The following is a 27,912-nucleotide window of genomic DNA, read 5'->3' as shown; positions in this document are numbered from 1 at the left end:
TAATTTCTACAAGTTGCTGTGGACAAAAAAATCCATCACCACATAGCAAATTAATGGTATTTTAATTAATCTGAATTTAGCCAGATTGATCCTTAAACAACAAACAGGCCCCTTTTATGTTTCATTGTCAGTCTGCAAGCTTTGATAGGTCCTATCAATTCAAGCTGGAAAAATTTGTAAGAAAGGGTCCTAAAGTGGACAATCTATTATCTTAATTTCTCCAAACCCATATTGACTGGCATAATAACTCAGGGAGACTGAACGGCAGGACTACATTCTTGGGAAAGCTTCAATATCTATATTTATTGGGGGTATTTCTTTCATTGGCCCCTTAAACCTCAGAGTACTTAAAGGGGAGTAATTCTTAGAAATAATTTATTATTCCAAATCTTTGACTTCACAAGCAAAGAAAGTGACCCAGTGTAATATAGAACATTGAATTTGGCATCAAGAGACTTTTTGGTTCTAGTTCAAGCCTTGCTTCTAATCTTAAACAAGCTATTTACCCTCAGTTCAGATTATGGATGCAGTGAGGTAGGTGGGAACTTTAATAGCTAGGACAGCAGAGGAGGGCTGAAGCACTTTTAATCACAGAAGAGTAAACAATGGTATAAAATGATAACAGCTCCCCCAGTGGCTGCTGCCCTCCCTCAACATCAGCCCATCCCCAAGTACCATTGAGTAATGAGCAGGACATCAGCAGCAGCTGTAGGAAGGGAGAAGAGGGAGGTTATTAGAGAGAGTCCAGCTAAGGGCCACAGCAAACCCTGGCCATCCATCTAGAGTTGGTCTGTCCCAATGTAATATCACATGCTGCCTCCTGGCTCCAATGCAGAAAACGGGCTGAGATTGGCTGCTCTGTTCAAGAGTCCAAGGGGCCAGAGCCATAAACAACAATGAAGGTGGGAATGGTGATCCAGGAATGCAGCCACAACTTGAAGTTGGGAATGAAGGGGCACGGCATAGTTCAGGAGTCCAGTCCAGAATTGTGCCCCAACTCACCATATCAAATATGTATGAGTGTGTATAACACACACAGACACACACACAGACACACACACACACACAACAAATAACATTACTGACAAAGTTATTAAATACAAAACGGCAGAGGTTTTTAAAAAGTGAAAATGTTTGCTTCTTTTTTTTTTTTCCTCTTCAGTGCCTGGTGGGTCCTTATGGCCACAAAAGAGTGGGGCTGTGGGTAGGGAAACAGATGGGAAGCAGGTTGCCAGTGACCCTGAAAGTTCATGTGTCCTGGAGTCATCATGTCAGCCTACCCTACTCTTCTGCCCAGCAATTGTTTCTCAAGTGGCCATTGACTTGGTTGGCACCATTGCTGGAACTGCCATCATAGGGATACTTTCTGTTGCCAGTAGGGACATCTTCCTCTTCTGAGCTGCTTTCCACATCACTACGATCATCCTTTGATACCTAGGTGGGCAGATGTTAAAGAAAGAATAATGAGAACAGAATTGTCACTAAAATCACCCTCTCTGCCAGTAGTCTCTGGTCTCTTAAACCTATCTTTTCAGTTCCTGGCTCTGAGAGTTGTAGAATTTATGCCACCAAACAGAATTCCTTTACCACCTCTAATTTTGACATGCAGAGCTAGGCTTTCCAAGATATGAAGCCACCTTCAAATTCAACTGGGATCCTTAGCAGAAAAGGTCTTCCCAGAAAACAGCTAAATTCTTATACATTAGGAATTTGAAAAGTCTTGAAAAAAATCCATCCTTTCCTTTATTTTCCAAAATTCCAAGGGTAAGAAACCTAACCACTTAGATTATTGATAAAACATGGGTTTTATCAGTAGTAACATGAAGTAACTGATGACCCTGACTAATCTCACCCTTTTGCCCCGAATTCCCCAATACTTGCAGACATTCACAAACTAAACTGTTTCAGTTCCTCAAGTCCAGACCCCAGGGCCAGGCAATTTCCAGGAGCTCCTACTTTCCCTGGCCTCAGTTATAATTAGCTTATCCTCCAAATCCATGGGCTGTCTTCTTTGCAGTAATTTACTGCAATCTAAATTGCTTCCAGGCTTTGGACTTCAATTGAATTTACTGTAACCCTTAGGCTAGTCATTTGACTTGGAGTCATCCTCAGTTTCTTCATCTGTAAATGGGCATGATATTAAGACTATTTATCTCAGGGTCATTGTAAGGAAATTAAATATGAGCTCTGATTATAAGTGATAACTGAATCTCACAAGAGTAAGCTAGAGATAGGGCTGATCTCCAGCTTTTGTATCTTTAAAGTCTTATTATGAACTATGGACAATTTTGAATCTGACTTGGATGTCCAAAATTAACAACTGTTTTTCCTCAAGAAATCTCCACCAGAGGGCAGACTAACCCCAGAATGGATATAGAAAGTCTGTGCTTCCAGGAAGAAGAAAAACAAAACCCAACTCAATTTAATAAGGTTCAGGCAGGGAACATGTTAGCTTCTATTTTATTAAGCATTGTCCCCTTCCATATCACCCCACAAAGTCAGGAGTAAAGACAAGCCCTTACTTAGAAGACAAAGAAGGATAAAGTGAAAAAGAAAACTCTCACACACACATAAAGATCTACTGAATCAGCAGCAGCAGCAGAGCACTTACATGCAAAAGATGAAACTGTCCAGCTCCCACTTGGCACAGAGAAAAGGAAGGAGGTGAGAAAAGAGTTGAGAATATAGAGTCGGTCTCTAATCCTTCCTGGCTAGGTCACCTGGTCAGGAGAGAGAAGCCAGAGAGAAGAAAGGTTTTGGATAGCTGCAGCAAAGAGAGAGGCTAAGCAGAATCTAGAGCCAGCAGCGGCCATGAAGAACGTCAGCACAGAAGACTACAGACATGGCTGAACAACCTCATTCTCAAGCTCTAGAAATGGTTCCTTCTTCTAGCAAAATCTACCACCCCTTGATGACAACATAACATTGTAGTTAGAAAGGACTACTTCAGAACATAAAGAGTTAAATTCAGTTAGAAGCTTCTTCAGAAACTTGCTTCCTTTCTGCTTTAACATATTCAAGCAGGAGTGAGATGTTGAGGAACTTTCTCTGCCAGCCCTTTCTCTTAAGGGTCATAGGATTTTTTCTTAGCAGAAAGGAGATGCATCTCAAACCAATTATCTTCCTGGGTTATTCAGTTACTGTAGGAATCTAAATCATTCATTCTACAAAGTAGGAAAGAGAACAAGAAAATATGAAGAACCTTAGATATTTCTGATATATGTTCTTTTTTAGTTCATAGAAACAATGGATCTTTGTTTGCCTTGGTCCTTATTTCATTTTTGAGGGAGAGGAGAGTAAAACATTTGGAGTTAATAGGAAATGGAGAAAGTGAAAAGCCACAGACCCCCTGCCTCATTTGCAGTATATTTCACTAAACAGCTCTAATTCTCCCAGCTAGATTTGGACACTGGAATCAGCCTTGGCCCTCACCTTTCCTCGAACCAGGGCTTTGCAAGCAATTTGAGCAATCAGGTAAGACCAGACGACGTGTAGAACCTGGAGGACCAGGAGAAGGCTGTTGAAGAGCCACCAGGAAGAATAAGGTCCAATGATCTCCCAACTCTCAAACAAGGTTGTGTTCAGGACCCTAAATAGGGGAAGCAAGGAATCAGACCAAAGGAGACAGCAACAAAACTGAAAATCTTAAGAATTGGGATTTATCTCTTTTCAATTTTTCTATTTGGTGAAACTACTTCTGAAAGAGACGTTTCTGTTGTCTAAAAGTAAGGATGGTCAGGAGTACAAAATGAGCTGGGACTCTGGGGCCTGGGCCCCAAACTTAATTATATTGCTTAAAGCATCTGAAGTTCTGAAATAGTATGCCCATACACTTAGGATTTAGCAGGTGATATGGGCTTATTAGGAGTAGGGTTCCTAAATTCTCTCCTAAACTGCCAAGAGGGCACCACTGCCCCAGTTAGGAATACTAATTTGTAGACACTTACCAGAATGGATAGATACCAAGGCGAGTGATCACAAAAATTACACTGAAGACCACAAACAATGTGTCACAAAGCCTCTGATATTTGGCATAGTTGGCCAACTTGGCTGCCTGGGGAGGAGAAAAAGAAATAAATGAGAGAGAGCAACAGTTCTCTCAGGATTGATGGAAAATGGAAAATGAAATATGAGGGAGGAGTAGACTGGGGTCTTACCTCAAGCAGAAAGTCCGAGGAATCATGTAAACACATGACCAGTGTTCCCACTCGCACCATGTTGTTGATGTAGGAGAAGGTGATGAGCCCAATGGTGGCTAGGTGATGCACAAACATAATCAGGAAATCCTAGGAAGGTGTGGATAGATAAGGCAAGATCCAGGTGTAAGGTGGAATGCCTTCAACCAAGGCCTTAAGTGGAACTAGCCAATTCCATATCCTATGTAATTTTCTTCCATGACCATTCCCTCCCTCAAAGGCTTTCCTTCTTCCTGCATTTGGGTCATGTATGGCAAGGTGCTACCTATTCCAATGTTCAAATCAAAAATCTCTTAGTATGACTAAGAGACATTTCTTTCTTTCTTTCTTTCTTTTAACCAATAAGGAAAAAGGGGTGGGAGATGAATTTAGATCATTTAGATGATTTAGATGGTAAAAGTAAGAAAGAAGTTCTGTGCTTCCTGCTTGATGGAAGATACCGAAAGCAAATATCAAATTTCTTCTTCTGATAACCATTTGGTTATTGTCTCAACCTATTCCCACAAAGGCTAACTAACCCTGCTTTTTTTTTTTGTTTCCCTAGAAAAAGATGCTAGTCTGGCTCCAAGTTATTCTCTCCTGGAGAAGATTTAGTCCTTAGTTTCATCTTTGCTCCCTACTAGATCAAAGTTTCACAATTTAATACAGTGAAAAAGTATATTGGACTTGGGAATTAGAACTGGATTGTTCTGGGCTATGCCACTAATTTACTATGTAACTATATAAAAACAGTTTCCTTAATTATAAAATAAGCTTTCACTAAATGATGTATAATTTTTCATTTTCTTTTTATTTGGTGGGGGGGCCGGGGGCGGAATTAAGTGGTTTGCCCAGGGTCATATTTGAACTCAAGTCCTTCTGACTTCAGGACCAGTGCTATCTCCACTGTGCCATCTAGCTGCCCCTATAAGTTTTATTTCTAATAACATCTCTTATTTTTATGGCTCTCTCTAAGTCTATTTCCTTATCTGAAAAATATTAGGGATTTGATCTCTAAGATTACAAAGTATAGGGAAGAAAATTCAATGATCACTAAGTGCAGGTAAAATTTTCATTCATTTCCTGGGCCTAAATTCTTACTATGTTTCTTTTTTCTCTCATTTAAGTTCTCTGCCAGTCTTTTAGTTCAGATTGTCTAACACTCATTGATTTGTCCCTAGAGTCTAAAACAGAACTCATAAATCCTAATTTCCCAATGCTACACAATAGTTTCTTCAAAAAATGACAGTCCCATTAAATTGTTTTAAGATTCTGGCCAGGAAAAAAGAGGGTCTATCAATGGCTAGTGAAGCTATTTGCCAGAGAAGAATGAAGGGAGAAAGATAAGAGCTTTGTTGGGAAGCAACATTCTTACCTTTCGCTTAATGTCTATAAATTGAGAAAACATAAGAGACCAATAAAAGGCCAGTTCCATGATATAGTAGTAGTAAAGGCCAGATGTGAGAGGCTAGAAAAGGTAAAGAGAACTAGTTAGGAATTAGCTAATCCAAGTTATTCCATCTCTCTAACCAACTTTTTGTTTCAAAACAAAAAAACCCCCACCCCTGACCACACAGCAACTCCTGCCCTAGATTTGGCACAGAGGACAACCTTCTTCTGAGTTCTCAGCCCAACCTCCCCTAACTCTGCTTTTCGTCCAATTCAGCTCTGTTCTCTAACTGCCAAAAGAGGCTGATGCTCATCTTTGGGGCCAAGCTATGCCGAGACTAAGTACCAGACACAGTCTAGGCTGCTAGTGTGTAAGGTCCTCTTTCCATTCTTTGCCATTCCCTTGTGTTTCTCCACCAAATTAATAGTGGTCACATGTGACAGCAACTCATCCAGGAGGTCACAACCATGGGCAAAGGCGAGTAAACCTCCCTCAAACATACCATGCTACATCACCAAATGGACATGGCTTTCAAACCTTTAAGGAACCAAAAGGAAATGTGCCATTGCTTTCATTGTTTGGGTCCCATCACCTGAGATCCAGAGATTTTAGGGCTTTTCTTTGAAGTCTTTGTTCCTACCTGATAGGGGTAACTGTACCAGCACTGTCGGGTGTCCCAGAACCAAGGTGACTAAGGAAAGAATAGAGAATTTTGATCAGTTTTCAGAAACTTAGCTTGGTCCTGAAATCTTAATTTAACATTCCCACTTTTTCTGTGTGACATGAAAGCTATGAAGGGAAATAAAATAGAAGAAGAGGAATCATCTCCCAGGTTCTAAGGTTTACAAGAGGTTCAACAGATATCTGAATTATTCTTATAGATAATAAAGTGCCATTCTATGTATAGAGAATATGTTGGGATAACTCAAGGGAAAGTCAAGATAAGTAAAATAACAGGGTTTGTCTATAAAATTCCATTTGGACATGGGAACTAGAAGGAGGGGAAAGACTCCATTTTAAATCACCAGATAATACCATGCAAAAAAGTTAAAAGTTCAAAAACTGTCCCTTTCATGGAACCCTTAGAAGCAAGAGTTCCCAACCTGAGGTCAATATCTAGATGTCAGGGAGTCTGAGAAATTAAGATAAGGAAAAAAACTGCATCCTTATTTTCACTAACCTCTAACAATTTCAGTTAGAAAAAGCATTTTTTAATTAAAAAACATGATTCTGAGAAGGGGTCCTTAAGATACACCAGAATGCTCAAGTCGTTCATGATCCAAAAAAGGTTCAGAACTCCTAAGTTAGAAACCTTGTAGTATGCACCTTTCTTAGGAAAGACAATCTGTAGAGCATTTAAAGTCTGGACTGGGACTATTATAAGGAAAAAAAAAAACAAAATGAGAAAAAGGCAAGGTTCTAGGCCCCTTAACTCTAGCTAGTAGACCTTGTTAGACCTGGACACCCTAGCTAGTAGAGGACATCAAGTAGCCTTTCAGACTCACCGACCACAGAAATCGGATCCCATAGCAAAATATACATAAATAAAAAGTGAACCTCCACCTGTGTAGGGAAAGAATAGAGATTAGACATAGGTTTAGATAACACAAAATCTCTGAGAAATTTGGGGTAGGAAGGGAGTAGAAAGTCAAAACAGTATCTTCTAGGCAGGTCAGTGTCAGGCTACTGAAAAAGCCTAGAATAAAATTTATACTATGGATACACGTTGCCATATCAACAAACACCATTACCCACTGATTTCTGTTTATGATATTGTTTCACTAAGTAGCATTTGCTTTTCTGTCTCCTTTCCTGAAGAGACTCTATATAGGTGGTAGGGAAAATGGGGATAATGCTTGGTTTTTTGTTTCTATCTCCAAAGGTAATGCCTACCAACGCATTTCCTCCCAAGATGACAATTCACACCAGAGTTGGCACCACCTAACCACACTTTGGGTTTTGCATAGCCTTGGAATCTCCTCCTACCTAGAACAGGCTAGAACTACATATAGGGTTAATTAGCAAGGTGGGCCAAGAAACTAAAGGTGACAAATCTTGTCAGTCTTCTATCTTCCTAGATGGTTATAGATGACACCCAAGGATTCTACTCTGGCTCTAATGTTTTAACTCACACTCAGCCACAGGTGTCCAGATACAAAAAAGAAATATCATCCCAATCCTACCCACCTCCTCATCCCCCCAGCCTGCACACCTACATGCTCTCACAGAATTTTGTGAGTGTTGGAGGCTTGTCTTGGTTTCTCCGATGGCGGAACCAGCCTTGGATTTTTCGGACATCCCAATCCAGCTGTTTTGAGAGACCCTCTAGCCTTTTCCCATCAGGACACTGCAGATACAAGGACATAATCAGAACACTCCCTTCCTCAATTTTTCCATACCCCAGTGGCCTTACCTTCTAATCAGGGCAGTTGAAAAAGAAATCCCAATCTATCCTATACAACTAAGAATCTTTTTTGCTTTTTTTTTTGGGGGGGGGGGCAGGGGAGCGAAGAGGGTGGGGAACAAAAGATAGGTTTATTTATAAGAAGAGGTCATAGACAAAATGAAGAGATACAATAGACACCAGGAATGGTAAATATGAAATGAGTGGGAAAGCATATAGACAGGAAAATGGCTTTAACAAGGGAAAAGACAAGTTCCCTAGTGGAACTCATAATTAACCAGGAGAAAGCATGAGGTGGAAGTATGCCACTGACTGACAGGCTAAATTCATGGAAAAGTTTAATACCCTAAAAGAATTAGTTTGCTATAAAAAGGAGAGGCATGAGAGAGGAGGAAGGAGAAAGACCACCACAAGGCAGAGCAATGTGACAGGTTAACCTAAAAGGATTCATTTTTTTCTTAGTTGTATACTATCTTGTCAGAAGGAAGTTGATCAAGTCATTTATACTTACACTCTTGCTCTTCAGGCCAGGATGCAACAGGTACTGGATCATAGAAACCAAGGTAGGAAATTGCTAAAATGCTGCTGCTGCCCTGAATTGCTTTAAGTCATAGCTCTGGAAGCCTGGATCCCCTTAGGTCTTCTGGAGGCTCTCTCAGAATAAGAGCCAGACAGGTGTGATCTTGTCCTACTTTCACTCTAGAAGATACTTCCCTCACTAGCCATCTTCCCCCTGTTTCTACTGACTCACCTTTGTGATGGATGTGTACACCTTCTCAAGGATGGCATTGGGTGGTGCCTGGTGAGGAACACTCTCCTGGATGCCAAGATGAATTGCACATGGCTTAGCAATAAACCTGCAGCGAGCAAGCCAAAGGCCAATTCTAAATATAATTATACTTTATTTCAGCAAGGAAAGAACTTGACTGGAAGAGTATGTGATGGACAAGGGCTAGCACTATGCAGAGATAAACTTTTAAATTTCATTTCAGAATCTGCTACCAATTAACTAGATTATGATTAGTATGTCCATCCAAAAAGTTGTACGCTGCCTTGATCAAAATATATCTGGAGTATTATGTTCAATTCTGAGTCCTCTTTTTAAGAGGAATCATGACAGAGCACAGTTAGAGAAGAACAACCAGAATAGTGAGAGAATGATTATATGTGGACTAGTCAAAAGAATATGGGATATTTAGGTAGAGAGGATGGTGGTATATAAGGTATGATTTCAGCTTTCAAATATCTGAAGAGCTATCATCTAGATGAATTAGACTAATTCTGCTTGGTCCCAGAGGAAAGAATTAGATGTTAATATTAACATCAGGGAAACTGATTATATAGCACAATCTAAAAAATATTTTCTAGACCTAGAACCATTTAAAAAATGAATTAGAATGTCTCTAGAAGTAGAGATTTCTCCATTATGACCCCTCAAGTAGAAGCTGAATGACTATCTGTCAGCAATGACATTATCATGCTTCAGGTAGAAGACAGGGCAGCAAACAAGAAGTGCTCATGCAAAAGGGTAAATTTGATCTCATAGGTATCCCAGAAACTTTGTAAAATAAAACACATGACTGGACTATGGCTTTGAACAAGTATATTTTACTCAAAAGAAACAAGACAGATAAAGGAGGAAAGAGGTGGAAGTATAGTATAATTTTGTCATTGGACTGTACTTCAAACTACTTGGCAAGAAAGAGAAAATTTAAATGAGTAAAGTAGAGAGAGATCACAGTTTGACAACAATGTGGGGCTTCAATCATCCAGACATTTCTCATTTCTCTGCTAAAATCTAAGAAACTTCATGATTTGACAGGGAAAATTTTTTCTTTCAAAAGATAAAGGAACCAACATAGAGAGATTCTATTCTGAATCCAGTTCTCACTAACATGAAAACTGGTTGACAGTGAAAATGAGGGGACCCTTGGAGGAAGTGACTTCTCCATCCTGGAATTTGTAATAAAGAAAAGGAAACCTAAACTGAATTTGACACACACTATAAATTATAGGAAAGCAGATTTCAAAGAGATGAGTCAGGTATAATCCTAAAAAGTAAAGTGATTCAGGGAAAGTCAGTCCAGGAAGAAGATAGTTCAGTAATGAAATTCTGGAAATACAAAGGAAAACAATTCCATTGAGGAGGAAAAATGGGATTTGTCTTAAGACCCTAATGTGGATGAATCAGTAACTGATTGGGCAACTTGGAGTAAAGAAATGTTCAGAAGAATGACCAGCATGACCAGCTAACAGAAAATGAATATGAAAAATGTTATTTCGGTATTGTCAAAAATATTAAAACTCTAAATGAACTAAGCTAATGAGGGAAATCAAGGACAGCAAAAAGGTGAGGTTATTTTTCTTCCTTTCTTTTTTTTTAGCTCTACTAAAAGAAAAAGGAGGATCAGAGAAAGATCCTTTGGGGTGAATGGGACAATTGATAGCTGACAGGAGAAAAAACAGAGATGCTCAATTATTATTGTCTCTTTTATTGGTAAAAGAAATAAAACAAAAATGACTACCAGTAAGTTGATTAAACAAGAAGACAGTAAGATGTCAGTTAGTTGCCCTTGATGAATTCAAATCAGCAGTCCCAGATGAACTACATCTCCAAAGAACTAGCAGGTACTGCTACTGCAAGTGGAATTGAAAAAATCAGAAGATGGAGAGATATGGGTTAAGCAAAAGTACAAGCATATAGATTCAAAATCAATTGGATGGCCAGACTCAAAGACTTTTAATAGTTGAATGTCAATATGGCTGGAGGTCTCAGTACTCCAGGCATCTGTGCTTGGCTCCATGCTGCTTAACATTTTTATCACTGATATGGATGAAGTCACAGATGGCATATACATTAAATTTGTAGATGACAGAAAGGAATTGCTAAATCATTAGATGACAATGTATTAGGTTCTTGAAAGGCTAGACTTGGGTAAAAAAAAAAATCATTTCAAAATACAATGAGGGGGCACAGACAAAGGCTATTCTGAAAAGGAGCTAGGGGATTTTAATAGAATGTAATCTTAACACTAGTCAACAGTGTAATGTGGTAGCCATAAAAGCTAATGTGATCTTGAGATACATTTAAGAGGGTATAAGATGATTGTTCGATTGTATTCCACCCTCACGAGAACACATTTGAAACTGTGTTTACTTTGGGGCACCATGATTTTAAGGATACTGTTAAACTACAGAGTATCTAGAAGGCAGGCAATAGGAAGTCCAAGGGCTTCGAAGTTCATGTTTCATAAGGATATGTTGAAGGAACTAACTAAGCACATTTTAACTTCTAGAAAAGAAGTCTAGGGAATGTAATGTTAGCTCTTTTTGAAAAGCTATCATGTGAGGAGAGACTAGATTTCTGCTTGGCCCACAGCTTAAAACCAGGAGCACTGGGTAAAGGTTGCAAAGAGGTGTCAGAATACTTCCTAAGGATTACAGCTGTACAAAAGTGGAACAGGCCATTTTGAGCTGAAGTGAATTCCCCTAGGAGGTCTTCATCCAGAAGCTGAACACCTGTGTGTATTGGACTAGATTAAATGGCTGCTGAGAGCCTTTTCAAATATCAAATTTTGTAATTCTGCAGTTCTAAGACTCATTTCTGCTCAAAGGACTTATGATACTATAACTAATTGATCCACTTTGTGGACATCTACCTTTCCAAAAATGTTTTTGACTTCTACCACCTCCCTTGCTTGCATGTGTATATATGTGATACATAAACACATACACACACACACACACACACACAGACACCTTCCCAATAAATGTGAAGTCCTGATGAGAAAAAAATGATAGCTACTAGCTCCTCTGATAAATATTATTTCTATGAAGACTATAGAAATATACACACATAGACACACACACACACGAGTATATGTTTTAATTAATAGCAAAATTCTTAAACTGCAAGGCACCATTCTAAAGATACAACATGGAAATTTTATCAAAGCATTTTGTAAAACTCTCTCATGATAGCCTGATGGATAATAAAAAAGGAAAAAAAACAAAACAAAACAAAACCAAGCATTTCTGGTTCAGTTCTATGGATTCACAACTGGTTGAAAACCAAGGAGTAATAATTAAATATCTCTGCCAAACCTGAAGTTGTGTGCACTAGCATCATCCTTGGCCCTGTACTGTTCAATATATATATATATATATACATATATATATATATATTTTTTTAAATCAATAACTTGTACAACATGCTTACTTATCAAACTTGTATATAACACAGAATTTAAAAGGGATAGTTAATATAACGGATGGCAGAATCATAGCTATAAAGATCACAAAGGACCAGAACAATTATTTGAATCAAATACACTGTAAAGTCCTTTATTTACAGAAACCAATTGTACAAGTTTGAGATTTGTGAGTTGTGAAAAAGATCTGAGGGTTTCATGTCAGCTCTGCTTTAATAGAAACATAGTATCCAGAATGAAAGTAATTATATTATTGCAGTTGTACATCTACTATCCTCTTTATCATCAGGAGACATCTGGAATCTTGTATCTAGTCCTAAGTATCACATTTTTGGAAGTACAACAGAAAACTGGAATGTATCTCAGGAAGGTGACCAAGTGATGAGGGGCCTAACCACACCATATAGGAACAGAAACAAGAGACATTTATTTAATCTGGAAAAGAGAAAATAAATGGGTAGACAATGTACTAGCAGTATTGTAATAAGTTATCATATGAAAGAGTATTAGCTTTGTTTAAATGGATTATCACCATACAATAGCAATACTATGAGCAATGAAGTTTTAGAGAAAATAATTTTGGCTCAATATAAAGAAAAAAATTTCTACTACTTTTGCAGAAGCAGTGAATCTGAGAACAATTCAATTAAATTCAATAAGAAGTGTTAAAAGAAGCCTATGTCTTCTTTCAGTAAGAACTGTAAGAGGAAGCTCAATGACTGAGAGCAAAAGAGAAGAATCTAGCATATGTTCTGCTTCATAATGCTAGACTGGGAACCATAAGACGAGGTTCTACTCACTTTGTTAATAACAAGCTTTGTAAACCTCAGGCAAGTCAAATTGCTTCTCTGAGCCTCATTTATCTCATCTGCAAAATAAGGAGATGAACCCAAATTATCTTGAAGATACCTTATAGTTTTAAATCTAGACTCCTATATGTTTGGAGGACTCTCTAAAGGAATCTTTAATGAGACTATGACATCTTTCCTAGGTTCCTTTCAGCACTCACATTCTATAAATTTAGAATGAAAACACTGGAGTATTTGTTCGAAAGGCCTAAAATCTAGTCATGCATATTATAATCATTTCATGAATATGTGTTGAATTTAAAGTCTTTGTGGCTCTTAAAAGGAAAAATCTCTTTCCACCCAGCTTAGGGTAATTAAATCAGTGTTGAGTATTCTATATGCAAGTGTAGGGTTTCTTAAACTTTCCACTCATGATCTCTTTTCTCCCAAGAAATTTTTATGTGACCCCAGGCATATAGGTATATAAAACAGGTAAGACAAATTGAACATTTACTGATAATAAATCATAATTCCATGATTCCCACATGGGGTTGCAAACCCACAGTTTAAGAAGCTTTGCTCTAATAGCAATCACACCTGGGATATTTTGTTCAGTTCTGAGGATCATATTTTAAAAAGAATTTAAGGGGATCAAAATGGAGAAAAGTTTTGAATTAAATTGTGGGAAGTTTGGTTGAATGAACCGAGGAGTTTTAACTTAGAAAACCGAAGAAGTGCTATGGTGGTTATGGTTTAAGTTGCTGAGGCCTGTCATAAAGAAATTTTTGTTCTATTTGGCCTCACAAACAGACAAAGGCCCAATGAATAGAAGGTGTAGAATAAGAGATGTAGGCTCAGAATAAGGAAAAACTTCTCCCAAATTACAGCTACTAAATTGGCTGCTTCCTACTCAGATATCTTCAAGCAAAATTGTATTCATTCATGATCACTTGTATCTATTGTTGAAGGGATTCTTGTTTCAGGTATCAGTTGGGTCAAGAAGTAGCCTGATAAAGTAGACCCAAATTCAAATCCTGCTGCTTCTACTACTTATTACCTATTTGAGTTCTGGCCAGTCACTTACTCTCTCAGGTTCTCAGTTTCCTCATTTGTAAAATGACTTTGAACTAGATGATCTCAAGTTCTAAATCTGTGGTTCTTATCTCCAAAAAGGGGAATAATACACTGGGATCCAGGGGGGAAGAAAAAAAAACAAAAAACTTCTCTTAACATTCATTTTTATCTTTTAAAAAAATTTAAGCTTTATCACTATTTAATAATGTACACTGGCACTCCAACTCAATATGTAAGGCTGGTGTTCATATCATATAAGCTACTTGAGGTATCTGAAAAGTAATAGTTTCACAATGTTTAACAAAGGATTAACAATGGCTCCCTCACCTTTCTTCCCTGCCCCCCCAATTTCAATATAACAACAACAAATAAAACAAACAAGAAAAGGGCAGAACTGACAATTCAACTAGTATGAACTTTAAATCATCTATATTACAGGGTAACAAGCAATAAGATAAACAACAACAAAAAAAGCACAATTATCAAGATTATCCAAAATATGAATTTATAAGCACTATCATTAATAAGGAATCTTGTCTTGAGTTTATATTGTTAAGATATTAGCTAATGATAATGTGAAGACATCATTAGTAAGTCATTTAAAAATATGATTTTGCTACCACAAAATGGAGTATCCCCAATAAAAACTTTCAAATTGGCATGATTTTAAAATCTTAGAAACATAAATTTTCTAATCTGATTAGAAATATTAATTTTTGAACACATTTGTGAAAAATATAAAAATTTAACATGTAATTAATTTACAAGATTAAGCATTTATTATAAATTATGTAGCAGGCATAAAAAAACAAGAACAGATGTCAGGGGAAATGAAAACTTACTAGCCAAATTTCAACAAAAATATTGCAGAATTTATAGATAGAACTGAAAAATTAATCTTACTATTTAATGATGCTTTACTAAATGCTTTAGTAAATGTATTTCTTCTATGGATCTATGCACCTATCTTTCCCAGGCATGACAGCCATTAAAATTAAGAATCAGAATAAGAGGAACTTAAAAAGCAGACCTTCCAGTACTACAAAATGTTACACCAAGATTTCAAAAAACAATGACTCATATTCAATCAAACTGCTCTCATTTTTTAGTCAAAGTCAAAAAAGTGTTAGTTCCTCTAGAGAATGGGCCTACAAGGCAGAAAAAATAGAACTTTAATCCTGTCTCTGGCACATACTGTCTAGGTGACCTTATGCAGATCATGTAACCTCTCAGTGTTATAACCTTTCACTGGCAGAAAGGGTCCTGATCTGCATTATGAAAAAAGTCCTCTCTTAAAAGCTTTCAATGATGAATAAATCACAGGTGTGGTTTTGAAAACAAAATTGATACTTTAAAAATAATTTATTTAATCTTTATCTCATTTCTATTTGTATTTTGTGAATTTTTTAACATGTAGGTAATGCATTAGTACAATAGTATATAGATAAAATGTATAAATAAACATACATTATGTATTAGCATTATGCTCAAACATGGTTTTTGGATAAGATGGAGGTATGATCAAAAAACCTGGAGCTTATTGGTTTGAATTACTAATTCATAATCTTCCAATTAGGAGATTTTGATATCATTTAATCTAACTCCCTGTCGATAATAACAGCTTGCATTTGTATTTGAGCTGTAAAGAACTGCCATTTATGAATCTGGTTTGAGCCTTATGATATGCCTGAGCTAAGAGAAGGCTCATCTTTTTTTTTTTTTTTTTAATAGCTTTTTATTTATAAGATATATGCATAGGAAATTTTTCAGCATTGACAATTGCAAAACCTTTTGTTCCAACTTTTCCCCTCCTCCCCACCCCTTCCCCCAGATGGCAGGTTGACCAATACATGTTAAATATGTTAAAGTATAAGGTAAATACAATATATGTATACATGTCCAAACAGTTATTTTGCTGTACAAAAAGAATCAGACTTTGAAATAGTGTACTAGTAAGGCTCATTTTTCTTTAAAAGACTTAGAGTTGAAATGAGGTGACCATAGTATCACACAGATAGTCAAATGGTGAAAGCAAAATTCAAAATCACAGAATGTTAGAATTGCAAGGAATCTTTAGACACCTAGTCTAACCCACTCATTTTGTAGATAAAGAAATTGTAGTGAAGAGGGTACTTAAATGTAGGATTCTAAAGCTAAAAATCCACTGCATTTTCCATCACATAATCCTGATGTATACATCTGTGTCCCAATCCACTGTTTGAATATTTTGAGTGATAGGGAACTTTTCTTTTCATTCTATGTTCAAGCAGTTATGACTGTTAGAAAGTTTTCAAGTGCTTTGTACAGGGTGCCTAATAAGTGTTTTTTTTAATGACAAATTTCCAACAATTCTTTTTTTTTTCCCCCCCTGAGGCTGGGGTTAAGTGACTTGCCCAGGGTCACACAGCTAGGAAGTGTTAAGTGTCTGAGACCACATTTGAACTCGGGTCCTCCTGAATTCAAGGCTGGTGCCCTATCCACTGCGCCACCTAGTTGCCCCCTCCAACAATTCTTAATAAGATGTCCTGAGCAGTACTGTATGAATAGAAAATCAGAAAGATTCACACCAGCCAATTGACTCTAGAAACAGTTAGAGCTCCAGGTCTGGAAGAATTAGAAAGCCTCATCTTCCCTAGTTCAAGCTCTGGTCTCATGTCTGAGACTTAGTGACTGTATGACTTTGGGCACTTACCCCCATTTGCCTGGCAAACTATTCCAGACACTACTAAACAAACCAGATGGACTCTGAGCAAATTACTTAATTCCTGGTAACTCTCAAAGACTGTAAAAATTGGTAACAATATTCATACAACTAGTTCCTACTAGCTCCCTATAAAACAAACAACCTCTTAAAATATAAGAATTTCCCTTAGGCAGTATCCAGAGATCAAAGATCAATCTTTAGAATGTCACACCCAAGAAAAGACCTAGTAGCAACTTTTTAGGACTATAGCCAGTTCGACTTTTTCCTTACCTGAAAGATCCCCTCCAGAATCAGAACATGGTATGATAAATGAATGGTGCAAATAGAAACAGAAATTAGAAACTTGATGCCGTCCCCTTCATCTGATTTGAATCTATTGTTATTGACTGCTCTTTACTTACCATCAATGTGACCTCAGACAGTAGAAGCAAGGTGATACGGGGGAAAATAACATTACAGAAGGAGAGAACCATCTCAAATGCCACCATTGCCATAGCATCCGCCACTAAATGACTTAAGACAAGTTATTTAACTTTATCAGGCTTCAGTATTCTCATCAGTATAATGGAATTGAGACTAGATGGCTTTTGAGTTATTACCTGTGATCTTAACAGTTTTCAAGGTAGATAGGTTTCAGAATAAGAAGGCACACACTTCCATTCACATATGGAAAGGAGATAGCACATTTACAACATTGTTCCTAAGGCACTAAATGTCCCATTTGGCTTAATATAATTTTCACAGAACCAACTAATGAAGTAAAATGGGTTATGATTTTTAAGTATTAATTTATATTTGTGACAAAATATTCTGCATATCATTGTTCTTTAGTGTATTACATTTAACCCCAAAGTAAATATCACCTTGACAGTTATATGTTTTAATGTGTAAAAAAATACAAATTACCTTATTTGATTGATCTTATTGATCGTGGTACTGAGTACCACAAATATCATCCCCATTTTATTATCATCTTCCTATTGGATTATCTCTTAGGTTCCTTCCAAACCCAAATCTCTAATTTTATGTTTTTACTTAAGAGCAAACAGGTTACGTGAAGTTATAAACTGTCTTGGGTCACAGCTATTAAATGAGAGAATCGAGATTCAAACCCAGAGCTGTAGACTCCAATTCTAGCTCTCTATTACCCTACTGATTCAATGAAAAGAACATTGGATTTAAAATGAAGTCAGACTTGGGTTTAAATTTTAACTCTTGCCACTATCTAAAATAAGTATAACATGAAGTAGACCACCTGTTTTTGAATGTTTCATTCATCATTTAGGTAATGAATGCTGAACATACGAATAATATTGCTTGAAACACAGCAGGATTAAGATAGTCAAATATAACCTTGAAACCCTCAGATGACATGTGAAAGAGGCTGAAGGGAAAGGGACCACATTAATAATGAATCACAGCACAAGTGGCTGGCCAAGAATTGGCTCTCTGAAGGAGCATGGATTAGCCTGATTATGGACTAATCACTACACCTTAGTGACAAATTTAAAGACTATTAAAACGTCTTTTCATTCTAATGGGATAAAGATAAAGAGCTTTTAGGAGGTGAATTACTCTTCAAGGGAATCACAGTCTGATACAAATGTGAAATGTCCAGAGTGGACTTCAAGTTACTCTATGCTTTACAATGCACACCTCTGATGTTTTACTTGTATATAGATAACTAAGCCTTCCTCAAAACATGCTGGTTGTCTAGCTACCACAACTGACTGCTCTGTGCCAGATTTCACAGGGATAAATGAAATTTTAAAAACTGCTAAGGACAAATATTTTGGGGGGGAAAAACATGCATGTAGATGTGTAGAAGGTCAGATATGATTGACTAATTTGAACTGTTACTACTATTAAGCCAAACTGGCTTGAGGTAGAAAAGATATAGTTTTTAAGTTATCATTCTATGTAACTGAACATAGAGCAGTAACTAGTGTAATCAGTTTCCAGACTGAGGATACATGTGAAAAGAACTATGTTTGCTCTAATATGATATAAAATCAAATTAATCAGAAAATTCCTCCAAAAACTATAGTATGTGAGTAAGATGGAAAGTAATAGTGCTGGGCCTTTGATGAACAGATTAAATCAGGCAAACAGCTTCACTTCTATAGTCTCTTGCCTCATTAATAAAATGAAAAGACCAATCTACAATTTCTAAGGATCCTTCTACTTTTGATCTTTTATGATATAATCAGTTTCTAAAGTTAAGCTGTAAGTTCATCAAGTCTTGACTACATTCAAGGGACCCCATGAGGTAACCAAGAGTCAAAAATGGAAACCAGCTCTTGTCTTTATGAAACTTACAATCTAATGAGTGATAGTAAGGTAGCGTGTGTACATGATCACAAAAATTCAGTTTGATGAAAGAAGAGGGGTCATCAATAGTATAGTAAGGAATCTGCTGGAGCTAGAGGTCAGGATGAGGATACAGAAAAGCATTCTTCTCACATAGGTCTTTAGACTAAAGTAGGATTTTGATGGACAGAAACATGGAAGAAGTGTATTCCTAACATGAAGGATAACTTGTGGGAAAATAGGAAAGGCTAGACAAAATTAAGAAACAGGAGTCCATTGTGGATGGGCTGTAGAATTCATGAGTAGGAATAGTATGAAATAAGGCTAGAAAGGTAGGTGGTAACCTATCCATTTCATGGAAGTATCTGAATACTAGGTTAGGAAGTTTATGTTCTCTTCTATAGGCAACGGAATACTTCTAAAGTTGTTTTTAGCAGAATGAAATGTTCTTATATTCCTTCTGTGTTCCTTAGGGCTCTACACAGTCAGTATTCCAAAAACAATGACTGTGGATTATGAACAAAGGACGAGGCAAATAGTATCCCACTTCTGCTCTCCTGGAGAACAGTTTGGTCCCATCACTGAACATCCTCCAAAATGGAGAGTTCAGTATTTTTTAATTGATGAAATTCAATACCTTGCCAGAATAGAGGAAGGTTCCAAATCATTCTTCTGTATAACTTATCCCTGATCAAGATCCTAGTGTGTTTCCATTTTTTACCCTGGGCTCTAAACTCTAAGGCAAGGGTAAGGAACCTTTTTCTGCCAATGACCATTTGGATATTTACAATATCATTTTCAGGCTATATAAAATTATCAAGGTAGAGAACTCAAGCAATGGGAGGTTGTTGTCACCTGAAGTTATCTTGGCAGGGCCAGACCAAATGGCCCTTGATTTTGAGGTTATTATATGGCTGGATATTCCCCACCCCTGCTCTAAGGCAAGGAAAAGAGATGGTATAAAGGGAGAGAAAAAAGACAATTCTCCAACAATTCACCCCTGTCCTCCCAAAGGAAGAAACTTCTTTAAGACAGTGAGGTAAAACCAGAGTTAGGTTACAACACTTGGGTCCTGGTGCTATCAGTGATTTTGTAGTTGAGGAAAATGAGAAAATTCAGAGGTGACAAGTGGCTTGTCCACAGAAACACAGGTAGTGGGATCAGTAAAAAAGCCCTGGCTGGGATTCAAGTCTCTAGACTTTCATCCCTGAATTCTATTCATTATGCCAGAGCCCAATAATTGACAAATTCTGCTTTCTTCTTACTTCTGGATTTATGGCACTCCCTTATTACACAAGGTTGGGAACACCCTGATAAACCCTTTTCTGGGTAATAATTAGGGCAAATCTTCAACAACAAAAAACTTTTTTTTTTTTTTAAATAAAGAGCTGAGGTATTCAATATTCAATTCTATTGAATATTTGTGTGAAAGACACCATGCTAGGTTATAGAGATACAAAGGCATGGATGATATTGCCCTACTCTCAATGATCTTCTATGTGCTGCCTCAAGAGATAGATTAAGGAATCACACTGAGTAGTGGAAAGTAAACAGGATAGATGCAGAATCAGATACACATTTTCCAACTTAGCTAATTTGTTGAAAGTATTTGAAACAAAGGAAAGTGGGGTGGGAGAGAATTAGAGTGGAGAGAATTGGTTAAACTATACCCCCCCCAAAAGTTCAGAAGGTTACAAATACACAAAGCAATTTTTGTTATTAGCTAAATTTAAAAAACACAATCCCCTTTTGCCTCTATCATAGAATATTTGTTGATGATTAAGTTTTATAATGCAATTAGGTGACACAGTAGCTAGGGAATGCTAGGCCTTTAGTAAGGAAGACTAATCTTCCTCCTCTTCATCAAATCTGGTACAAGACACTAGCTGTATGATCTTGGCCAAGTTACTTATCTTTTTTCTCTCAATTTTCTCATCCATAAAACAAGCTAGGGAGGCAAATGGCAAACCACTCTGGTATCTTTGCCAAGAAAACTCCAAATGGGGTCATGAAGAGTCAGACATGACTGAACACCAACAGTTTTTTAACAAAAAAAGACAAAAAAAACTGCAGTCAGGAAAAATGTGGGTTGAATACCAGCTTTCTGGATATGTAACTCATAATTTCTTCATCTGTAAAACAAAGATAACTCTTGCCCTAACCACTTCCTATGGACATTGTAAGCAAAGAGCTTTGTAAATTTTAAAGCATTATATAAATATTAAGTTTTATTCTAATGGGAGGAAAGAATTATATATATTACTGAAGGAACAGAGAATGAGGGATTATAAACTCTTAAGAACCATGAATTTTTACAGTCATTTCTTGAAAACAACTTGAAACTATACTTAACATTATACATTTTTTTAGATCCATAAATACTATTACTAGGTCTCCCAAAAGTCAAAGACCACAGGAAACTACACTTATGTATAAAAATGTTTATAACACCATGTTTTGTGGTAGCAAAGACCTGGAAGTAAAGGGGTACATTCATCAATTAGACAATAGCTAAATGAATTATGGCATATGAATGTAATAGAATATTACTGTACCTTGAAGTATAGTATAAAGAATTCAGAGGAACTTGGGAAGACTCATCAGACACATTCAATGTGTTGATTTGTTTTATATAACAATAAGCATTTATTATAAAAAAGGGCTTCTATTTGGGGAGGGGGGGAAGAGACCAGTGGATTAGTGGAAGTGTCAGAGGTGCAACAAAAAATTTTAAAGGCACATCAATGAATTATTTAAAAAGAATAAAAAGTTAATATACCCTGTGCATTCCTTTGATCCAATAGTGCCACTACTGGGTCTATATCCTAAAGAGATCATAAAAGAGGAAAAAAGATCCACATGGACAAAAATATTTGTAGCAATCTTTTTTGTAGTGGCAAAGAACTGGAAACTAAGTGGATATCAAGGAATGGCTAAATAAATTGTGGTATATATTAATGTGATGAGGGGCACCTAGATGGCACTATCTAGATAGAGCACTAATCCTGAGGTCAGGAGGAAATCTGGCCTCAGATGCTTAATACAATTCTTCCTAGCTGTATGACTCTGTGCAAGTCACTCAATCCCAAGTGCCTCAGCAAAAAAAAAAAAAAAAAAAAAAAAAAAAAAAGTGACTAGGTTTGTATCCCAAAGAGATCTTAAAGAAGGGAAAGGGTCCTCTATGTGCAAGAATGTTTGTGGCAGCCCTCTTTGTGATGGCCAGAAACTGGATCCGCCCATCAATTGGGGATTGGCTGAATAAATTGTGGTATATGAATATTATGGAATATTATTGTTCTGTAAGAAATGACTAACAGGATGATTTCAGAAAGGCCTGCAGAGACTTACATGAACTGATGCTGAGTGAAATGAGCAGGACCAGGAAATCGTTGTATACTTCAACAACAATACTATATGATGATCAATTCTGATGGATGTGGCCATTTTCAACAATGATGAACCAAATCAGTTCCAATAGAGCAGTAATGAACTGAATCAGCTACACCCAGTAAAAGAACTCTAGGAGATGATTATGAACCATTACATAGAATTCCCAATCCCTCTAATTTTGTCCGCTTGCATTTTGGATTTCCTTCACAGGCTAATTGTACACTATTTCAAAGTCTTGATTCTTTTTGTACAGCAAAACAACTGTTTGGACATGTATACATATATTGTTATTTAATTTATACTCTAATATATTTAACATGTATTGGTCAACCTGCCATGGGGCGGGGGGAAGGAGGGGAAAAATTAGAACAAAAGGTTTGGCAATTGTCAATGTTGTAAAATTACCCATGCATATATCTGGTAAATAAAAACTATTAAAATTTAAAAAAATTTTTTTTTAAAAAAAGAAATGATGAGCAGGCAGATTTCAGAAAAACCTGTAAATTTTACATTTCATTTACATGAACTGATTCTGAGTAAAGTGAGCAGAACCAGGAGAACATGATACACACAGTAACAGCAAGATTGTGTGGTGATCAATTATGAAAGACTTAGCTCTTCTCTGCAATACAGTGATCCAAGATAATTCCGGTAAACTTGTAATGGCAAATGCCATCCACATCCAGAAAAAGATTTATGGAGACTGAATGTAGATTGAAGCATACTATTCTCATTTTTTTTTTTTTTTCCTTTCTTGTAGTTTTCCCCTTTAGTTCTGATTTTTCTTTCATTACATGACTAATATGAAAATACATTTAAAATAATTATACATGTATGGCCTATATCAGATTGCTTGCTGTCTTGCGGAGGTGGGAGGAAGGGAAGGAGAAAAAATTTGGAACTCAAAATCTTACAAAAATGAATGCTGAAAAACATAACATTTTACATGTAATTGGAAAAAATAAAATACTATTGCATGAAGGAGGAATTAAAAAGTTCAGAAAGGGGCAAAAACATGAAACAATTTTGCTACACTTTTGTTGAATTTAATATGCATTCTTAAAAAACAAACTATAGTAACAAAGTTTGTGTTTTCACCTGTAATTCGGTTGTTTATTTGCATTTGTTGATGATTAAGTTCATAGTAAAAAAGTCAAAGGCAAAAAAGGCAACAATCCTCTTTTTGTTCTTTGTGTGTTGGGATGTTAATCAATTGCTAAGTTTGTAATTTTAAAAAAGAAAAAATTAAAGTACTGGATTTCTTTTTTAATCTCACCACTAAACCAACAGCTCATAATAAGATGAAGAGATCCTCTCTGCAACAGGAAGTAGATGAGAGATTACACAGAGACTTTTTGTCTCTGCTTTATCTCATTAACTGAATTCATTGTCTTTTAGAAGTCTGGACCTAACCTCTTGTATGACACCACACACATACCATCTGCAGAGCCTTATACCCACTGTACAGAAAGATGAGAAAAAGTTCTTTTGAAATGGCTGGAGAATAGGTTTTTTGGTGTTTTTTTTTTTTTTTAAACCATTTAGAGCCCATTAAAAAGCTGGGCCTTCCAGATAAGAGCTATGCATGTGACAGTCTCCTCCAATCTTGCTCAGCTGGATAAGCAAACCTGATTTAGCTATGTAATTTACAACACAAAAATTGCCAGCCCAACAGAACAACTACAGCAATGCAAGTAGGCTTCAGACCCTGCTCATCAACAGCCACTCCCTTGCATCTCTCCTCAGTTTGGGTGACCTACTAAGGCTGAATCCAAAGGATCCAGATGTACTGTACAGAGCCTGTTGAGGACATGTTTTGGGGAAGGAGAAAAACATTAGGCTTGTCAGGAAGAGGGAAAAATAAAGTACTTCCTCACTGCAGTGGGAGAGAACAGAGAAAACTAGGTTGTAGTAGTTAGCAAGACCAAGGAGAACAAGAAAAGAAAGGTCTAAAAAACATGCAGCAGAAAAGAGTCTGTAAGCTTCATGACAGCCAGTCATTCCTGAAGAGAATATTGATGAAGAGGCCCCTCCTTAGGCCTCACAGGGAGTTTGCTTTGAGACAATAGAAAAGGAACAGGAAGAATAAATAGTGATAGTTGCAACATAATCTTATGTTAAAAAACATATAAAGCTTTATAAAGCAATTTCCCTCTAACATCACAAAGGCCATCTCTGCTCCATAGTATTCACAATAAATACAGGATATCTGATGGCAGCATTGAGTCTTGAACTCCTATATATCCTCCAAATCAACTCTCTCTAGATAGCACCTAGCAGGGAAATTGATGTAAAACAACTCCTCTTCTAACAATGAACTCAGGTCTGAGCCAGGTCACAGGTCAATGAAAATGCCAGAGAAGAAAGAAAGAAATCAAAGTGACAATGACAATTGTTTCCCCCTCTTTAGATTTCCTCAAAAAAATGGTCCAATTTTGAATCCTGATTTAGCCATTTATTTGCTGGTGTAACCTCAGACAAATCTCTGGTTTTCTTATCTGTAAAAAGGGAACATTTTTACTTAAATTAACAAATTTATTGAGTTTTGAAGGAAAGCCCTTCCTAAATTGTAAAGTACTATTTACATGTGAACTACTATTATAAAGGTGGAACTAGAAAGAAAGAGTCCTCGTGTATAAATGTCACTGACAAGTTTAATGTCCCAGATTAGAAAGGTTTTCTCCCCTCTAAATCAGACCACAAATTCTAGCTTAAGCATTACTTACTACCCAAGGGCACTAAGAGACAAGGGTGAAAGCCCATGTCCTCTCCATTCATTCAAACAAAAATGTGAGTGCCTAACTAGGCAAAAGATATTATGCTGTCACAAAATGTTAGAGCTAGAATGAGACCTTAGAAGTCATGCAGCAAGTCAATAATAGAACTGGGTTTTAACCAACTAAAGCCTCCACAGGAAAGCTCACTTTGGATCTTGCCCTTTCCTTCTGCTCCTTTGAGAGAAAAGCAGCTCATCAGTTTAATACTTCACTTTTAGGCAGTTGGACATTCAAATGACATCAAAAGACCAGGCTCCTCTTTCCTCTGGTCTCCCCAAAGAAACAGCAGTTTCTATCATTTCTGCATGGGAAAGGAAGCCACCAAGAGACTTAGTCATCCAAGTGTGCAGTCCTATAATTGCAATGTGGAAAGGAACACTTTCACTGGGCCTGAGAATACCAGCACCAAACAAGACTAGGAGTCCAAATCCTCACTAGTCAAGGAGTAGCACAGTAGTTACTATCCCTCAGCCTTGTATTTAATTTCTTTAAAAACCTAGACATTAATAAAACTATTCATTTCACAATGAGCAATTTAGTGCCCACAATAATGCTCAGAAAGAATTCTTTAGCCAAAGGTGATGAATCTTTTAGTGCCTGTGATTCAGATAAGATGTGGCATCTATAATCTAGAACAGTGATGTCAAACACTTTGGTGTAGCTCAAATGGGATTAAAATGTCATTGGGAAATATGTAACAAAATAAAAACACAGTAGACCATAATGCTTAATTTGTGGTTTTCAAAGTCAATATGCAGCTCAAAGGGATCCTTATGTATGGCCTCCTTTCTATTTGAGTTTGATACAGCGATCTTGCAAATTCAGATGAATGAATTAAAAAGCATTTAAGTGCTTATTATCTGCAAAGCACAGTGCTGAGGATACAAATAGCAAGATAGTCCCTTTTGTCAAGGAGCTATTGTTGAGGCAATGGAGTTAAATGACTGAATTAGAACTCAGGTCCTCCTGGGGGGGGGGGGGGAGAAGAGCACCTTTCTTTCTTTCTATCTCAGAGAATCCGAAGTGATCTGAAGGTCCACTTTAGGAAATAAGTGTCTGCTGGAACCCAGGGTGTTTAAATTTAGAGCAAACAAAACTACTTTCTAGTGGTTCAGAAGACATCAGATCTTTCCTACTCAAATGTAAGCTCTTTGAGGGCAGGGAACATGTCTTCTACATCTTCGGATTTTTCCTAACTAGGTGGCAAAACGTCTATTTGTGCTCAATCAATGTTTTATGAATGAGCAAGCAGAGCACAAAGGCTCACACTGATGAGAATAACCATTACTAATGGACATAGGAAGGACATTTATTCAGCAGTTCAAACAAATATCCAAGTCTTCAGAGAGCAATTGGGTAGGAGTTTCTCCTCCCAGATGCACACATCTCCCCCTCCCTGAGGAGTTATCTATCTATCCCTAAGCACTGCAAATAACAGACCAAGATAAAAGGGAACAATAAGTACCCCAGGGGCTGGAGTCGGTGTATGACTTAATGTGCCTTGGGATCTGAACCCACAACTTTCAAGGACCGAAGGTAGCATTTGGATGTTATCTCGTCCGCTGTGCTGGGCAGATGCTGGCAGTCCCTGGGATACTGCAGCACTGAGTGCACTGCCCTTCAGACCCACCAACCCCAATCCAGACATCAGAATGAGGGGGGGGTCCAGGCTGAGCAAGTCTGTGCGGCAGACAAGCTGATTCCAAGGCCAAGTCCAAGTTCCCCGGAACCTAGAGGGACCGGCACCCCCGCCCCCTCCCTGCTCTCCCCATCCTCGGGTTCCTCAGTCTGTCAAGGTCCGCTCCTGGCCTCTGGGCTCCTCCCTGCAAAGGCTGGAGACGCCTCGGCCTTCATCCCGGCCGCTCCTCCGCCGGCCCAGGGGGCAGTCTCCCCGGAGAACCACGTGCGGGCCCCTCGAGGCCTACAAGCTTCTGGATTGTGGGCCGGCCGGCAGGCGGGCTACTTCCACAGGCATCTCTAGGGCAGCCCTTTCTCCCTTCCTGCCCCTGCCCTAGCTCCAGGAGACCGCAGCCGGCCCGTATTCCGCTCCCTCGGGGCTCCCCTTTCCCTCGACCCTCCCGCAGGGCGGCCCCCTCCCCTTCCGTCCCCAGCGGGCGCCGCCTCTCACCGCTCGAAGAGCAGGCGTACGGAGAAGATGCCGGCTGCCAGCGGAAACGCGGAGAGGACGTGGCGGGCCCGGGGGAAGCTGCCCATGTCGGGTCTCTCCAAGTCGGCCCAGGTCACATTCTGGGGCAGCCAGAAGCGTTCATTCCACAGCCAGTCCCACAGCAGGCCAAGGGCACCCGCCACCGCTGCTGTCGCCATCTTTCCCCCGCCCCGCGGCCGCCGCCGCCAGAGCCAACCGATCTAGCGGGGAGGCGGCCGCCGGGCGGGGCCCGGCCAAGGAGCCGCCCCCTTCCGGCCCGGACCCGCCCCAAGGGCCGGGCGCTCCCCTGAGCCATGCCTCCAGCTTCGCTCCACCCAGACCCGGCTCGGCTCTCTCAGCCCACCGCGCCTTCCCCGGCCTCGCCTCAGTGCTCGCGGGAGTTCAAATGGCTCTGGCCCTGCCCCCTCATGGGCTTTCTCTCCAGTCCCGGGGCCTGATCACGCCCCTTTCCGTTTCCTTCCTCGATGGCCCGCCCACCACAGCCACTTCCCTGAAGCCACGCCCTCCTCGCCTCTAGTCTCT

General features: G+C 38.3%; 2 protein-coding genes across 4 annotated transcripts in view; both read right to left on the bottom strand.

Moving 5' to 3' along the window:
* The window catches only part of RACGAP1 (Rac GTPase activating protein 1), a 284,478-nt gene that overhangs the window by 136,259 nt on the left and 120,307 nt on the right, over window positions 1–27,912 (bottom strand). The window lies entirely within an intron of this gene.
* Window positions 569–27,621, bottom strand: CERS5 (ceramide synthase 5). 3 transcript variants are annotated; one of them, XR_012482583.1, is made up of 11 exons: window positions 27,352–27,620; window positions 8,721–8,826; window positions 7,782–7,912; window positions 7,071–7,128; window positions 6,206–6,256; window positions 5,551–5,643; window positions 4,158–4,286; window positions 3,948–4,054; window positions 3,433–3,589; window positions 2,612–2,720; window positions 569–1,434 (listed from the first exon to the last, which is right to left on the bottom strand). XR_012482583.1 is itself a non-coding variant. In XM_074270426.1 (11 exons), exons 1-11 carry the CDS (start codon window positions 27,546–27,548, stop codon window positions 1,282–1,284), a joined length of 1,233 nt encoding a protein of 410 aa, XP_074126527.1. In that variant the 5' UTR covers window positions 27,549–27,620; the 3' UTR covers window positions 569–1,281. The 3 variants fall into 3 exon arrangements, 2 of the variants coding, with proteins under 2 accessions (XP_074126527.1, XP_074126526.1); XM_074270426.1 differs by having other exon boundaries at window positions 2,612–2,640; window positions 3,411–3,589; XM_074270425.1 differs by lacking the exon at window positions 2,612–2,720 and having other exon boundaries at window positions 27,352–27,621.

This window comes from Sminthopsis crassicaudata, chromosome 5 (genome assembly GCF_048593235.1).
Source record: "Sminthopsis crassicaudata isolate SCR6 chromosome 5, ASM4859323v1, whole genome shotgun sequence".
NCBI classification, from domain to species: Eukaryota; Metazoa; Chordata; class Mammalia; order Dasyuromorphia; family Dasyuridae; genus Sminthopsis; species Sminthopsis crassicaudata.
This window is presented reverse-complemented; position numbering and strand designations above follow the sequence as displayed.

Excerpts from the sequence above, each read along its gene's own strand:
- CERS5 (XM_074270426.1), bottom strand. The coding sequence starts at position 27,548 with ATGGCGACAGCAGCGGTGGCGGGTGCCCTTGGCCTGCTGTGGGACTGG. Across the intron at positions 7,129-7,781 it reads ACAAAATTCTGTGAGAGCAT|GTGGAGGTTCACTTTTTATT; the intron begins GTAGGTGTGCAG and ends TTCCCTACACAG. Across the intron at positions 6,257-7,070 it reads GGATCCGATTTCTGTGGTCG|TCACCTTGGTTCTGGGACAC; the intron begins GTGAGTCTGAAA and ends TTCTTTCCTTAG.